The sequence below is a fragment of the Taeniopygia guttata genome, chromosome 2, assembly GCF_048771995.1.
Source record: "Taeniopygia guttata chromosome 2, bTaeGut7.mat, whole genome shotgun sequence".
Classification (NCBI taxonomy): domain Eukaryota; kingdom Metazoa; phylum Chordata; class Aves; order Passeriformes; family Estrildidae; genus Taeniopygia; species Taeniopygia guttata.
The window spans coordinates 53,883,440-53,901,182 of record NC_133026.1 but is presented as its reverse complement, the minus strand read 5'-3'; the positions used below and the strand labels follow the sequence as shown (position 1 = coordinate 53,901,182).

Below are 17,743 nucleotides of genomic sequence, written 5' to 3'. Positions count from 1 at the left end.
AATAAAATAAAATAAAATAAAATAAAATAAAATAAAATAAAATAAAATAAAATAAAATAAAATAAAATAAAAAAATAAAATAAAATAAAATAAAATAAAATAAAATAAAATAAAATAAAATAAAATAAAATAAAATAAAATAAAATAAAATAAAATAAAATAAAATAAAATAAAATAATAAAAGCATTGTGATCTGAAAAGATAAACTCTCAGGAAATTTCAGGAAATCTCAGGAAATAACTCTGAATATGCTTCACCATGCTTCACTTTCATGCTCGATAAAATGGGGGTAATAATCTTTATTGATCTGTCTACCTTTTAGCAATGCATTAAGAACTTAAATTGTATCTTTACAGTCTTTTGAACAGTCTTGATATATGCAGCTCTTACAATACCGCTTAGTAGCTGGGCTTGCCATTTTATCAGGTTCTCCCACAGGAGAGCTGTCCTGCTTTACTTTCTGGTTCTCTGGTCTTGCCATGCTAAGGCCTTCTAACTGGGCAAGTGTGGTAAATTGATGACAATTTCAGCACCTACTGCTTGTTACCTGAGCTGTCGTAGCCAGCAGTGTGCTCTTGTTGCTCCAGGAGTCAGTGTAGGCTGTCACCCAGTACTTCATGGTTGAGCCCACCTAGGTGGGTCCTCACTGGGTGTGACTGCTGAAAGAGCAGTCACTCATTAGGATCCTGTCACTCAGTGGTTTCATATCTTAGCCTAATAGTGGGAGAGGGTGGTGAGAGCCACCTGCCCCTCCAGCTATGCTTGAATTACTTGGATATCTTTGCATGGTGTTTTTTTAAGAATGGATTTTTTGGGGTTATTGTATATGACCTCTGGTGATTTCAGTAGGCAGAGGTCTTCACATGCCTCCGTTACTCTTCACCATGCATTTCACACCTGTATTAATTTTCTATCTGCAGCAAGAGATTCAGTGGTGTTCTACTTTTGAACTCACATAAAGCAACTTAGTGGTCTGCCCAAAAAGCTAACTCATGTTTTAACTAAATAGTTATTTTAGACCTAATTTTACACTGTATTGGATGGGTTCCATTGATAGAATATAAATTAATTGTTGAAATCAATAGGAATGTTATATGTTTTGCTTTATATGTTTGGGAAATAAACTTGCTTTTGGGTTTCATTAGGAATACTTCAGCCTATGTTCATGAGGAAACTACTCTGTGTCTAGTGCTGTGTATACATCTCCTTCTCTTTCTGTCCATTCAGCTTTCCATACCTACTTAATGGCTTGAATCAGCTAATTAATTTCTAACAAATTTGTCAGAAACAAAGAGATCTAAAAAGATGAGTAAGCTCCCAAATAGAATGAGAACCAGCAGAGAGACTGTGGAAAGCTATAATGTTTTCTATCTCCACTGAGTTAAAAAATGGGCTCATACTAGTGGGAGTCAAAATGGACAATGCAGTGTGGTGAATGCTGAGGATAAAGAGGAAGAAGCAAGGTTTCTGGAAAAGGAAAACTGGAAGTTTTATGATGAAGTAGATGTTTTCAGGGAGGCTATGATAAAGAGAGAGGAGAAGGTGAAGGAAACAGAGATGTGCTGTGCTTTTTTTATTTTTATTTTTTCTGTTGCAACAGTTCTATGACTCCAGCTTCTTATGTTGCTGTTTGAAAAAAAAAGAAAAAGTTTGGGTTGAGGCTCAAGTTTCATCAGAACTTTATTTCAGATTCTCTAATACCTGTAAAAAGAATCTTGCAACAGCATAACTTTTTACAGCCTAGCAGCTTATTGACTGACAATCTTTCTTACAACATCTGTTTGACATCTCATCCTAATATTAGTTTTACAGGCACATTCACATTTTAGGAAATCACTGTATTCTCAAGTCTGAGATGTCACAAGTGTCTCTTTCTGCAACTACTTGCCCCAGAAATGTTAGCTAATATATTTTATCTAACATCAGCCCTCCTGTTGTGTTGTACTTCATAGCTGTCATCCAAAACCAGCTGCATTTTTATGAACATGTCTTAATAAGGCACGCCATGAGAGGTACCAGTATCCTTTTGCATCTTCCTGAGATCACATGGGAGTAATAGGTGGTCATCTAGAGTACCTGGTATTAGAAAATCAAGTAAAATTATATAAGCCCCATTAGTAACATTATATGGATGATGTAGAAAGTAAGACAAAAAGACTGATGCTTTTATCTGTCTCAGTCAGTGTTAAAATGAATAGTGGAAACAAACCATGATCCAGGGCCCAGAGTGTGGGCCAGCATTTGTTTCAGACACTCATAAACCACAGCATGTTTGCTCCAGGTGACAGTGGACAGTGGTAAAATGTACAGGTGATATGTGATGTAGCAAATGATTGGAAAGTCCTTATCACCCCAGCGAAGGAATGACTGTTTCCCATCCTCAGCCTGTCTTAGCAGTCTCACTATGCTTTTATCACCTAAGTTTGATTCAACGTGCAGAATATAAGGTGTGGCAAGTATATGTGGCATGCGTGCATTCTCCCTGTGTTGTTTCTTCCAGATTATTGGAACAATCCCACTGATGCCTAATCCAGTCCCGTCCAGCCAGGCGGCAGGTGGAGCTCAGGGACTTCAGGTGCAGCCGATAACTCCACAGTTATTGACTAATGCCCAGGGTCAGATCATCGCCACTGTCATCGGCAACCAGATACTCCCAGTGATCAATACCCAGGGAATAACACTATCGCCGCTCAAACCAGGCCAGCAGGTAAATTGTCTGTAGCCTGAATGATTATCAAAATAGACACACAGAAATTTTCTGCTCCTCATAGACACTCTCATGGCCTCTCTAAAAACCCCCACTTCTTTTCCATTTTTAATAGCAGAAATTAATTCTGCCCTGCATAGTTTATTACTGCATACTATATATGTAGTAATTAATAATGTCATATTATATAATTTATTTACACATTCAAGAGTTATCAATTTATTCTTTTTCATTTCTTTTCAAGGTCAGTATAGGACCAATTGATAAGTTTTCTGCAATGAAAATGCAATAGGAATATGAACCAGAAGAGATCCATCTGGCCCATCTGGCCTATAAAGTTCCTTAGTTAGTGGTCACCTAGTAGACTGGGGCTTGGAATTATTTGGAACATACAGGGAAAACAAGGGAAAATATAAAATCTTATTAGATTTCCTCACTGGGAAATCAGATATGATTACATATAATAGCACAGGCAGAAAGTATTCTGTAGAAATTATTACTCAGTGTAAGGTTGCAGGTAGTTGACAGACTTAAGGATGGATCCAGTGACCACACTGAGGTCCAAGAACCCTTCAGTAGCTCTTCTTATAGCACTTTAGAGTCAAATCCATTAGTTTTGCCTACATCTGTAAAGCAAGGAATTGTAGTCCTACCTTTTATCTCTGAAAGAGGGAAAATTGAGGACAGAAAACACATCAAATGGGATTACCAAATAGGTACTTACAAAAATGTCCCTCACTGAAATATTCAGCTTAGCATTCCTACTGCTGGTAGTACTTGTTTGCCATTCCTGCTGACACCTCCAGGCACAGGGAGCAGCTTCTTGTATGCTGCTGAGTATCCCAGGCCACCTGAATTCCAAACTGATGATTTTATCTTTTTTTTTTTTTTTTCAATTTTAGAAGTATAGAACCAATGAATCTCTAACATCACTTTTTTGTTTGTTCTGAAAACATTTCACATCCCATTGGTTACCTGCTTTTTCCCCATCCTATCGTCTGTAGTATGTAGGATGAACATTTTTCAAAGCACTTATCATTTATCTAACTCTATTTTCTTTAATGGGAGTGTACTTGCACTACTGGCAAATGCTTTTGCAATGGTTGCATATACATGGTTTCAAACAAAGCTGAATGGATCTGAGGGCAGGCTCCGTGTTCTCCACCACAGGAAAGCCTGACAATGAAATATGAAACTCAGCAGTTCACATTTGGTTTCCTGGGGCTGTGTGGGATGTTTGGGGTTTTTTTAAGTCCCCTGAAGGGATTAGATCTTTTTCTCCGTTATGGGGGAAGCATGCAAAAATCATAGCAATCCTGAGATCCTATTTGAAACTCATGAAATTTAGAAGTAAATAGAAGGATAAAGGACCTGTATTATTGCCTGAGACATTCTCACATGAAGAGCAACTCACCTTCTGAGTTCTGCAGCAAAGCAACTCCTTCCAGGCAATGTCTGCCAGTAGTGTCAGTGGACAGAGAGAGTACAGAGGTGTAGCATTTTCTACACAGCTCCTGGCACTGGGCTCACATAAAGGGACAAACTCTGAAAGCTGAAGCTTGCTGAATGAGCAGGGCTGCAAAGTAGAGAGCACTGCTTAGCCCCATCATGCTGTACTGTACTTGTTTACCCAACTTGTGTGCTCGTGTGCAGGGATCAGCTGGCAAAAATATCAGTCTGCAGAGAACAGATTATGTCCAAGAGCCAAAGATGCTCGCCATTAAGCTGGTCTGCCCAGAAGTGCTATGGAGGTAAAAAACATTATTTTGCCAATACTATTTTCACAGCGTTCAGCCTCTGCCTCTTTCTTACATGGAGTCTGAGGTCCCAGGGGTTGCAAGAAGAGCCACCAAACAACACAGTCTCCTTACCGTGAATCAGCCATTCTTGAAATTTAATCAAGACAGTATTTTTGATCAGGGAGGGAAAAAAATATATAAGTGCAAATATTATGAAGAAATAGTATAGGTTATCGTTTTTATAGGAACCACAGAAAATTAATTCTATGTGTTTGTGCTCCCTCTACTGGCTCTTCTGGTTTTACTGAAAGAAGTCAGAGAAAATTTTGTAATGAATTTCAGTGGGAGCACAAAAGATGCATGAGAGCTAGATTCCTCATAGGAATAATGTTGATGGACGGTGAAAAACAATTGAGCTAGTGTTATACAAATTGTTGTGTCATTTGTTAAGTGAATAGATTTGCTCGAAGTTTAAGGAGATCCTGGGTTTATTTTTTTGCCTGAGTAGAGACTTAGACTAACTGTAGCATTTGGCTAATGATAGCATATTAAGTCATAAGGTTTAAAATATCATTTTCAAAAGAATGGAGTGAGTGTTTCAAATCAGAGGGCTCAGCAGGAATTCAAAATGTTTATGAAAATGGTGTCACACAGTATTTGGCGTCTTCTGACTTGAAAGAAGCTTCAGCAGGGGGAAAGATTACAACACAAATTTGGTGAAAGTTTTTAGCATGTCTTGAAGAAATAAATGCAGGAAATAAATAATGTAGTAAAAATGCTCCGGTTACAGATAATCCTAGTTTAGCTTTCAACTTGTCACTTCCTTGGAAACTTAACTACTGAAGGAGAAAAAGAGCAATGATACTGAGCTGCTGCTTGTTAGCTGAGTCACAATAATTGAACCTTTGTAAACTGTTCCAGTTCCTAAGTAATGCATGCTAGTGCTTACTTTTTCCCTGATGACTGAAGACTTAAATGCCTCAGATGTTGTTAGTCAGCTTTACTTAGGTAGACTATATGTGTTATTTATTCATACAACTTTTTCAGACTTGACAGACTAAAACTTCAATGTCTCTTAATGGAAATGAGTTCATGGAATACTTACATGAAGTGTAAAGCAGTCTTTCTTTTTCTGCACTGTAAATAGGTTGCTTTTCAATGTATACAAGCAAGTCTGATGTAGTCTTGTTCTTCCTGTATTTAAGTATAAATAGATCATTTTGATTTATGTTCTTTAAACTACCCACAGTAGGCATTTTCCCCTTCAAATTACACCAAGTAGGTAAAACTTCAGATATTTTACTATTTTCCAACTTTTTGCTAATCTAAGGAGCACCAAGAATTCTCCTAGAAATTGCAATGGCTTTCTAAAGCAGGCAGTTGTTTGCACTCCTGTTTTATTCAGTACCTTTTTCATCTCTGTTCATAATGAAAGAGGGTTTTGTCTTTAATAATTTTTGCTTAGCCATTTCCACACTCTTCAAGTGTTGAAGTTTTCTTTCAAGTTTCGGATCTTTTGATCAGAACTGAATGCCATGGTCACAGGAAGGATGCATCCCTGTTTTACACAACATGATATTATTTTCAGCATTATTTTCTTTCATTATCTCAATACAGCCTAACATTTTCCTTTTTTCTATCTCTGTTCATGGAACAGTTTTACCTAATAAGCAGACGTGTCCACCATTATATATCTTTGTTTCCCTGATTATTAGCATGTGTATTACTGAAATGGTTCCTTTTAATGTGAATCACTTTGCACTGATCCACTACCTGTCAAAGTGCTCCCCTGGCATGCTCTAAACAGGATTTTTAAGTTTTTCATGGTATTCTGTACTAATTGAAGAAATTCATGTGTTCTTCCTGCAGATTCCACTTTAACATTATTCACCATATTTCCTTGCTGGTTGCTAAAATATTTCAAAAATTGTATATAAATACGTTGTTTGCTACTTGTAGTCTCCTTTCTTGAAAAAGAAATAATAAAATTATTCTCTAATTTTATTTTTCTTGCTTTATAAGGTCTTTGTGTTCCATAATAAAAGACTACCCTGTAACTTTAACTTCTGCTTTTCCTCCTAGCCTCTCAAGAGGAATTTTGTCAAAATAGAGGTTGCATGGCTAAGGCACATTGTTTTTGAGAACAGATTAATTTGTTGTAAAAATTTGTTTGCACTGTCATCTATTAGCAGATTTGAAAAATTTGTTTCAAGATGTTCTTTCATATCACTAACAACACAACCTTAACAACAGCACAGCTGAACTTAAACCGTGAATTGCAGTCTTATAAAATTTAGGAAAGTGTGCACCTTGCTTAACTTTGTCATAGAGGAGTTAGGTGTCTGGTGTAAGCTAGTTAACTGGATTTCCTGTATCAACATAGACAAGGAGACATATGCATGTCCAGTGGAAAACTCAAGACACCAAAATAGAAAAATTTTTGGATAGGTTGAATCCCTAATAGGTATCTTAACATTTCCACTGTTTCCATTGACATGAGAGAGGGATAGGGTAGCCATTTGAGGATTTTCAATTAATTCTAAGGTGAGAAAAATTGACTGAGAAGAATCCAGTGCCAATGATCACCGGAGTTCAAACACATTCTTGTTTATGAATTTCCTAAACAGATGTCCTAATAATTGGTGTTTTCTTAACTATTTTATTTCCCATACAGAAGCAAATACTAGATATTCTATTGTTCTTTGTTATACTACATAAAGTAGGTTTCCATCTCACTTTTGCCTGGCTCTTTCTTTCTGCATAGATTCATTAAATCAGGACTGTAGTCGCAATTGTCCTCAGTCTTGTTTTATCTACAACGCCTGACAGAATTTTTCATACTTCATTGTGTCTTAGAGCATGGCCAGTCTTGGGCTTTAGCCAATGCTAACGCTGTAAAGTGAGCTAGTCGGCAGCATTTTCCTACATTTTCAGTTCCCCATCTTTGTTGTCATTGGCTATCATGCTCCAGATTAACTGTTGAAAAGACAGAGATGCCTCTCAGATGGGTCTATGGTGATTCTTGTACATCTGCTTGCCAAATTTCACGTTAGATGTTCCCTTTCTGCTGTCTCAACCTGCCACAAAAACCCTACCATCTTGTTATTACAACTCTATGCAATCCCTTGTTATTCTCTCCCATTTAAATATAACCAGCTCTCAAGCATTTCCTCTCTGCAATGCTCCTATAGCTTTGATGCTGTCTTGTTTTATGAGAAATGCACTCTTCTTTCTCTGTTTCAATATAGTCACTAAACTGTGTTGTCTCAATACAACTTTGTTTTTCTTTTGCTTCTTATATGGCTTTCAGTGATGAGGGTGACAATTTTTCTTGCTTCTTTCTCTTTTCCTTTACCACCATCATTGCATAATTCTATTTCATCTGTGAATAAATTGCTAGAATTTTGAAAGTCAGGATTACTAGACTACTTACTACTACAAGGGACTGCATCAGACTTTCCATGCCACAGAGTGACACTTGACTTGAAACTTCTATCTTTTCCTGACCAGTTTTCTTTGTGGCATCAGCACCTATAGGAGAAGGATATCTCAAAAACAGTCGATATAACCACACCAAACCATTGGAAATAGGATGGCGTCACTACATTACCTGTCATTCTAAGCAACTTCAGCACAGAAAGTATGCAGTGCTGTTCACTGTAGGAATATAAGGGTTACCTTTGAATTATGCACTTACACATTTAAAACTGTTACTATAATACTACTGTAATATTTACATTATTAATTAATGTCATTAAGTGATAAATAATTATAATTAGTGATTAATGTATGGTCAATAATATTGTTGTTATATTGATATTATATCCTTCCTGATAGGGGCAAAAAAATTATTTATGCACCTAATTTGCATATAAAATTAAATCTTCTACAGAAGTCCAGCTATATTCCCAAACTCATTTAACAAGTTGTAAGATCTTCAATTACAGTGTGCTTTGAAAGTGGTTGTGATTCAGTGGAAAGGCTTTGAAAGAACTTCAGCAGATGCTGTCAAAGTCCTGCCCCCAGTTATGTCCACAGCCTAGTCTTCTTTTTGGGTGCAATATGTACACAGCTAGTGTGAACCTAAGGATGTTTTCTATATTAGTTTCCAAATGTAGCTATTCTGTCAGTCTAAGCAGTGTGTACAAACACCTTTTATGCTATATGTACTATATGACGTTATACTACACTGGGAGAGAAGATGCTTATTATTTATCAAATATCTTTCATATTCAGATTCATATATGCTGTTACTTGAAATTATTTGAGTAACCTAAATTAGGGTGATGGGGTACAGTATTTGTGACATACTCTGGCATAGTTTACTGTGAAAGGGATTTGGCATGAAGGATGGGGATATGTGTATTAACTTGTTCTTTCCAATTGCTAGAAGATTTAGGAAACATCTTTGAAGCCCATGCCTGCTCATGCAGTATGTGTAGGTTTAAAAACAGACTTCATCTGTCATCATGCTCTTGAGTCATGCAGTGTCCTCAGCATATTATTACCCTTTCTCAAAATCAAATGTATTTTAGGAAATGTATACAGAGCAGAGGACTCCATTTGCAAGAAAAATAGAAGCATGAAACATTAAACTACTAATACTGTAAGGCATTATCATACAATTTCAAAGTTTTTGGGAATGTCTTTTTATATCAAGATATTTATTTTTCAGACCTTCCATGGACTTTAGTCTTTACAAGAGCTAATATCCATATTTCTCAGGATGAACTAGCTGACATCAGAAAAAACTGAAAATCTTTAACATCGCTTAAGATGCATTTCTTGCTCTTTGTACCATTCCTCTTAGTTTCATCTCTTCTGCTCTTTTTGTTATACTTCTTTTCACTTTTTTGTTATACATGTCTCCTCTAATTTGTTGTGTTTCCTCATCTCTCAGATTTCTTTTTCACTCAATTATAGAAAAATAGCACTGGAAAGGACCTGAAGAGTTCATATAGTCTGTCTCCTCCCGCTAGGCAGGATCAGTTGTCCCTATATCACTCTTGACAGAGGTTTGTCTAGCTTGTTCTTAAAAATCTTCAGTGATGGAGGTTCTCTGACATCCCTAGGCAATCTGGGCACCTCTCCTTAGCATTCAAAAGGTCATTCTGATGCCTGACCCTAGCTACCCTTATTGCAATTTAAGTTCATTATTTTCTTATCCTTTCCATTAAATCCATTTCACCCTTGCTGTTTCTCCAGACTCTCTGTAAAACCAAGTAGCAGCTCTGTTATGATACAGGGCAATATTCTGTCAAAAATTTTCTAAATTTCCACTTAGTTTCTTTCTCTTTCCTTATTTTATGCTAAATACCTTGTTACCCTATCACTTTTATGCAGCTTTCTGGATGCAGAGGACAACATCCCAGATCTCATAAGGCCTTTAACACAGAACTCCAGTCAACCATCCCAAGCATAGGAATACCCTACTCAAATAATGTAAGAACAAAATTCAGTCTTACGGACCTAACCAATTCTTTACCTCTGCATTTGTCAGTCAATACTACCTTCACTGTTGACAGCAATATGTAAAGCTCATGCAAAAGAAATACAGCTGAGGCTCTTTGCAGTTTTCAGTTTATTCTCACCAAGTATTATGATGCACTTTTCCCTTCTCATATTCACTTCATCCCTCTAGCTGTAGTGTGCATACACAAATTCCTACCAGATACAGATCACGGCTCCATACAGTCATCATTCTGGCATGTCTACTATATCCACTTACAAAAAATGGCACTTACAGCAACTGTTTCTGTAATTTCTGTGCCTCCTTCTGTCTTTGAATGGAAAATGCATAACAGTCATAAATATAATTCATATTATATAAACGTGTTCAAAATTGGGAAAAGTCAGCTATTGCAAATACAAATTGATTCTGTCATCTAGAATCTAATTCATAATCTAATCATAGCCTCTCCTTAAGGCTATTTCTGGAGTGGAAATTATAGTGGATGAAAATAGAGAGTATTTTAATGTAATTTCATACCATAGATAATAATCATTGTTTTTTAAGCTGGACATTTACAGTTAACATCATCTGCTGTAAAGCAGAGGGTGTGCTAGAAATTATGTAGGAAGTTAAAGATGGAATCCTCTCTCAGTCTTTGGTCAGGTCCTAAGGTGATTCATCAGCCTCTTCAACCACATTGCTCACTTCTCCCTCACAAGCTGTGAGTTAGAAACCAACCTGTAAATATCCCTTATATATCGGTGTTGCACCTAAGGTTACTGTGAATCCAAACTTCACTAGCCATATTCCTTTATGCCCAGCCAAATTATGAGAATTTCTTATATTTAAGAATTTCTTATATTTCTTATGTTTAAATATTTCTGGACCTTCAGCAAGAAAGTTGCCAAGCTTCTGGGTATTCCAGTTACTTTAAAAATATATGCATAGTACAAAACATGCACAGAGACTCAAACACTTTAGATTCAACTATCATATTGTGCACATGCAACATAGTGATTCTGACTTTGTGTATGCCTTGCATGCAGAGCTGAAAAATGCAGAATGCCCTCTCGTTCCAGAGCTTCCTAGAGGCTTCAGTCTTACTGTGCATGTGCTCACTAGCTGAGCTGTTCAGTGACTATATGTTGTAACATAGCTGGAAAATGTTTGGTTTGTTTTCTCCCTGAGAAATGCTGATGGGAAATTATGTTTTTTAACTATGAGAATCATTAAAAAATTAGGGGTGGAAGGTCAAAGTTCAAGAGATTATCCAGTCTAACCTGTTATTCTCAGATGGAGTAGCTATTCCAGTTTTTAGCTAATTTGGTCCTAACCACTGTCACAGAAAACCACAGATTCCACCAGTAGTCTATGCCAGTGTTTCACTGTCACATTAGATAGCTTTTCCCAACATCTAATTTGACCCTCCCAGATATCTAGGCCCATTATAAAATTAATAAAGCACAGAATGATTATCTTCTTTTTTCATTAGCTATGCCTGTATACAAAGCAGGCATCATATCCCGCTTGGTCTTCCCTCCTTTACATTAAACATGACCAGTTCATTGCAGGTGTCTTCATAAGCCTCAGTTAACTCCCAGGCCTTCGGCCATTCTAATTATTTAACTCTAGTTGGTCCAGATTTTAATGCAGTCTGGCACCCAGCTGTGGACATGGCATTGGCATTCCCCTCTGCAGAGGTCTTTCCAGGGCTCAGTAGAAAAGGTGCCCTTCACATGCACTGCAGACATCACTCCCACTCACGTGCCTTGGTATGGGAACTGTCTTTGCTTCACTTTTTTAACACCACCAGTTTGCAGCCAGTATGTTCAAAACACAGAAACATTTTGATTCCTAATCCTGTCATCCAGCCTGTCAAAATTTCCTCCCAGCATGTCATCAGCATGTAAATTTAGTAAAGGTATTCTCTGCTCCATCATCCAGGTCATTAAGAAAATATTGAGTAGTGCAGAATGAAGACAGACTTCTGTGAAGCACCATGCATGGACACTTTTTTCCACAGATACTTTATCCTCAGTTTTGCTTTCAAAATACTTTGGCATTCATTCTGCAGCAATTTCACCTAAACTATGCTTCCTTAGATTATAAAGAATGTCACATGAGGGAGTGTCAAGACACTTGTAAAGTCAAACCACCTACTGCTTTTTCCCTGTCCACAAGGCCAATTACCCTGTCTTAGAGGGGGATCAGATTGGTTTGACACAGTTTGTTTCTAGCAATCCAAGTTGTCTGTCGCTACCTTGTTTTCTTGCAAGTGCTTACAAATTGTTTGATTATTTTCTTCAGTACTTTTCTATGGTTGAAGTTTAGTTGACTGGACTATAATTTTACAGACCTTTCTCTTTAAAGATAGCTCTGTATTTGTTCCTCCATGCTCACAGATAAGCACTAACATCTCGTAGACTGTTCCACATAGTGTGAAAGCATCTAACTCATCTAAATACAGTACTTATCTTCCCTTGCCTGGGCTGAAATCTTTAGTTTTGCCAGAGATTCCCTCAGACAACAGACCCAGACACCAAACACCTGCCTATTTCTGAAAGCTGCTGTCTGGATGTGATGTGGATATAATGTGTGGGCAGGCAGTCCACTTCTTCTGTGTTCAGAAGAGGCCAGCCCTTATAGTGGAATGTTTCCCTAAGAGAAGATATAAAAGTAATATCTGAGTTGGGAATTCTCTGTAGATAAAATCCAGCTGTTAGAGAATTTGTTTAAGAAGCTCACTCCTTGCATGATTCTGAAAGCTGGAAGCCTTTTAATCAGCTTCTCAACTGTTATACCCTTGATAAAGTGGCAGTTATATTTTTTAAAATGTACTTAAGAAAAAGAATCCTAGATATAACTAAATGCTTTTTTTATTAATCCACAAGGAAGCCAAAATACTAAAACTGGAGAGATAAATAATTATCATTATTATTAAAGGTTAAATCAAAGTTTCTTCTTTCATTTTCTATTATATTATTCCATGTAGAAGAGCCAAAAAAGAAGTTGAAATTTTTTCCATTCTTAACAGATTCTAACAGGAATATTGTCATTAAAATAGTTCATATATATTCTGCAGAAAGTATCATCTTGAATGTGAACAGACACCTTTATCTACAGATTTATACAATTTGTTGTCTGCTTAGCATCAGACATTTCTGTGTGTGCTGGGAGGATAATACATATAATTTGAGTGTTACTAATGGATGTAGCTCCTTTTCTAAAGTCATTTTTTCAGTTATATATCAAAAGAGAAAACCTCATACTCCTTAGCATTCAAGAAAGATTTTAATTACTGACTTCAAGCAAGGCCACATTGGCCTTTATCTTTTACCTTGTAGAAAATGCAGATAACAGCTGCAGTGAAGCCTTTTTAGAATATTTTTACCATCTTTTTTTGATCAATATCAAGAATCAACATAAAATAAAGGTACAATAAGCAGCAGTCACCAGAGTGTATCAGACCTATATTACTGTATTCTTATGCTCTGAAAAGACTATACTGGACTACTAGAATCCTATTCAAAACTGTAAAGTCCATTGTGTGCCTTTATTTTGTAGAGAGACAGCCCTTCAAATTTTCTGAGAGTTTTATGTGAAAATCAGTACCAGGGAATGTGCTTAGATTTCAATGCCACATGAAAGCATATTATAGGCAGAATGGATCGATGGGTCTTTCCATTCCCCTAGTAAACAAACAAAGACTACACTCTTGTAATATTTGTTTTTAAAATTTAGAAAGTTAATTCATGTATCATTTGCATCTGCCTTACTCACTAGACTTTTTACATGCGTCTTACTGGATACAATCTTGATGTGGATGGAGCTCAGAAGTTTCTGTGTGTGTTTTAGTCAAATACAAGTTATCTGTTCCTATGATCTTTGTTTGTTTGCCAGGTCTGATGTCATAAAACAAATCTCTGATTCCTGTAGGAAAGGGATTTTGACTTAGTTTATGTCCTCTTCCCCATTCCCACTCTTCTTGGTCCCGGTCCTGCAGTATGAAAGGACTTCTGTGAAACAATCCTGCTTTCTATGAGAATCCATGTAGGGAATAAAAGTCTGGTTTCATGAGTCAGAAAACAGGTAAGGATAAGTATTTAATAAATCAGAATCCTGATGTAAATGTCATAGGTCTCTTATCACCCATTTCAAAAGAAGTATTTACCTTCTAATTACTTTGAACAATATTTTGAACAGCTCAGATTGCTCCTGCAACATTGTCACTTGAATAAAGCCCCTGGTGTTTAATGCTCCTATGTGATTTGTTCCCCAGAAGTAGATGGATGAGATGGTGCACTGCTTCACTTTCTAAATACCTATTTTTACATTTTAACATGTAGCTCCATCAGCCTTCCCAGACGCAAGTGGGACAAGCAGCTTCACAATCCAATCTCCTGCATTTGGCTCACAGTCAAGCATCTATGTCTCAAAGTCCAGTGCGTCAGGCTTCCTCTTCTTCCTCCTCATCCTCCTCCTCTTCAGCTTTGAGTGTTGGCCAGTTAGTCAGCAGTAAGTATTGCTCCCTGGCTCTCCTTAATTCTCCCTTCTGTTTGTTCTCCTCACTGCTGAGTTTTCCAATCTGCTTTTCCTCCTTGTAGTCAATTGTATATTGCTAAATAGCTGACTCTCACCAGTGAGAATTACTAAGTGTTATCATGGGTGGGGCTTAAGGTAAACATGCCTTAAGAAATTTAATCAGTGCTGAAAATGGTCATAAAAATGGTAGCAGCCATTAACTGACTCATGAAGACAATTGTTATAACTAAAATGTAGTTTATGTTTTTTGGAAGTTAGAAGTTTTTGAATCAGCCAATATAATGAATTGCATTTCTCAGAATTTCCTTGACAAACTGGTACTCCTACTTTTGGTTAAGCTGCTTGTTTGTTTGCTTGGTTGATATAGCAAACCATTTTACAAACCCTAATACTGCACAAATCCAGAGTGAGAGCTTTTCTTGCCAGAAAAAGCTTGCAACATTTAAACAAGAATGAACTGGCCACATCGGGAGTGAATGAACTGACTCTGGGGAGAAGGGAGAAGCACACTGCAGGGAAATAGCTGAGTTGTAGCAGCTGACCTGAACAACACTTTCTTCCAGATTGCACAGTTGAGAGCCTTTGCTATTACCTTATCAGCATTAACTTGGTCTTTAAATAGCAAAAACCACAGGTTGATAGTATACATAAGAAGCACCAACAGTTTTTGCACATCTGCAAAAATCCAATTGATTTGTATGAGCTTGTTCTATGATACTCCATGTACATATTCTAAGTAATCAAACACTATAGCTTATGCCATATTGGTAATGAAAAATATGTGACTGATGCAAGCTTATGAAGGGCTTGGAGAAACTGTCATGCAAGGAAAGATGTGAAAAAATCTTGGTTATATTATTTCAGAGATCATTTACATGGGGAAATTACTAGTAGAACTGTAGTAGTAAAATTATGTTGATGTAACTCCCCATGGGAGTACTTTTGTTCTGGAATGAAAATATCTGCTTATAGATACAGATATAATCATAATGCTACTGCACTGTCACTAGTAAATTTTCTTATGTAGACATGTTTGTAGAAGGAAGACAAAGAGCTTTTACATTACAAATACGTAAAATGTACCTCTAGTCCATGTGGGCAAATTGAGTAAAATAGCTGGTACAGAGTAAGTTATTTTTCAATAGCTAGTCTAGAATAGGTCCTCTTTTGTACATTCTTATTTAAAATAAATGCAACGTGGAAGAAGCCCTTTTGAGATTACAGGATAAATCCATCCAAAGTTAGAAAATACTTGAAAAATAGCTGTTTGTTCAACTGCATGCAATTCCTCTTAGAAATGTGTTTCATTATAACAATATATTGTTGTGATTAAAATCATGCAATCGTGGGGTTTTTTTTCCTCATCCTTCTTTCAGTGCATTCCCTGTGGGATTTTCCTAGGGATGTATCAGAATTGCTAACACAACAGGTGGGCTGTTGTCCCAGGGTTTACCTGTTTCACTAATCTGTTCCTCAGTTTGCATAACTGGGGAACATAATTTGAGGTAGGAAGCTGTAGGGGAATGAAGGATGGTGTTGCCTGAGGCAATAGAGGACTGAGGAGCTGAAGCCTTCTGCCTGCTATGTAATTCCTGTGCAAGGTAGGCAAATCACTTAAAAGAGATTTTTCACAAGTGCTCTCTCAATATCCAGCTTGAGACCCCGGACTTCAATTTACAGAAGAACTCAGTACTCATAGTTGTAATTTTAAGTGCACTTTCATAGTGGAACTGTATCAAGAACCATTTAAAGACAGTCTAAAAAATAATTTCCTACTTGACCTAGACTGGGTACCCAAACTGCTTCTTCCCTTAATATCTGTCCACTTCTCTGTGAATGTGAAGGGGAAGACCCTCATCTTGTAGAAACACAAGAAAATAAATTAAGATTTTAAAGAAACCAGAAGAGCTCAAGAGGAGATGTCTTTAGTGAAGAGCTTTAATAGAGGTCTGGGGCCACACACTGAACAAGTAAAAAGGCAATATATCAATCAGTTTGTCTGTAGTGAAGGACAGTTCATCCTCTACACTGAGCAAGGCACATGAAAAAGAACTAACTGATAATCCAGGGCTCAAAGACTATGGCACACTATGTTGTGTGCTGCTGTAACTCCAGCATTTTGTAGCTTCTGAGTGTTAATTTTTTAATAAGGACTTTCTTTTAGCTTCATTTTTTTTGCATGGATACATTTTAAGGTTGTTTCAAAAGCAGAATAGTAACATGAATCAGTCATATAGTGAGATAATCTCTATGTTCATAGTTGGAAATAGGAGATGTGTTGAATGGATGGAAAAGCTGATAGCTCTGTTATCATCTTGTTGGTCCAGCTCTGAAATAAGCATGCTGTGCTTATGGATTTGGCTTAGAGTAGAGTATGAGGCACAGGAATATCAATTTGAGCACAACTGGGAGATACATTAATGAACATAAAAGGTTTACTCGATCCTCTCAGGCTTGACTCCATCCATTACTTGTCTTGTTCTAGTCACATTAATTCTTCACACTGTTCTCCACACAATCTACTCTCCCTTTCCCTCCATGCTTTTGCTCCTCTTTTCTCCCTGCAGTCCTTTCCTCACAGTCCATCATTACCCAACTTCACTTCCCATTTCATTTCCCATTCAGTCACTGTCTCCAGACCATATCTGTACCCTTCTACCAACCTTTTTATTAGGCAGTTTCTGTCCTCTTTTATATTGTTTTATCACTAGTGCCACCTCTTTTTCCTTTTTTCTTTCCTCTATGTGACTGGTACTGTGCAGAGTCAGGCCCTCTCTCCCTCCAAATTCTAATCCCTGCTCTTTAATAATCTTCAAGTCTGTTTTTTTTCTACTATCTTACATTTTTCTTTAGAATCAAGGTTAATTTTTGCCCCCTTTGCATCCAAATCCTGCTGATGCCACTCCCACCCTCCCTAGCAGCCATCACAGGAGTGTGAAAAGTGATCACAAAGAAGAGTGTCAAGCCAGTCTCCATGTCTTTACTGTGGTCCTATCTAAAAGAGCTACAGGCATAGGAAACTTTTAATACAGTCAGACTGATTGTTGAAGGAGTTGCACTTGGAAGTTAACTCAAATTTTCCAAAAGGAAATGTTATTGCTAGGGATCTCCTGAAAAAAATTCCACGTTAAACATAAATAAAAAACCTGTGGAGCTGTTTAGAGTTTATGCTTCCAGCTTCATTCAGCCTCTGCTGTTCAAGACTAATTAAATAGCATGAGGGCAGATCAACTCCCTTTGGCCATTTGCATAGTTACCTTACACAGGTAGAAGCAAACCAGTCGTCTCAATTATCCTTAAAGA

The 17,743-nt window shown here is 37.1% G+C and overlaps 1 protein-coding gene across 5 annotated transcripts in view; it reads left to right on the top strand.

Moving 5' to 3' along the window:
- Nucleotides 1-17,743, top strand: part of POU6F2 (POU class 6 homeobox 2) — a 318,916-nt gene that overhangs the window by 282,606 nt on the left and 18,567 nt on the right. For 4 of the 5 annotated variants that reach the window (XM_072924039.1, XM_072924037.1, XM_030265345.4 and 1 more), the window contains exons 7-8: nt 2,501-2,707; nt 14,245-14,413. In XM_072924039.1, coding sequence (XP_072780140.1) covers nt 2,501-2,707; nt 14,245-14,413 — 376 coding nt within the window. The remainder of the gene's footprint in view (nt 1-2,500; nt 2,708-14,244; nt 14,414-17,743) is intronic. The other variant, XM_072924038.1, reaches the window with a different exon arrangement.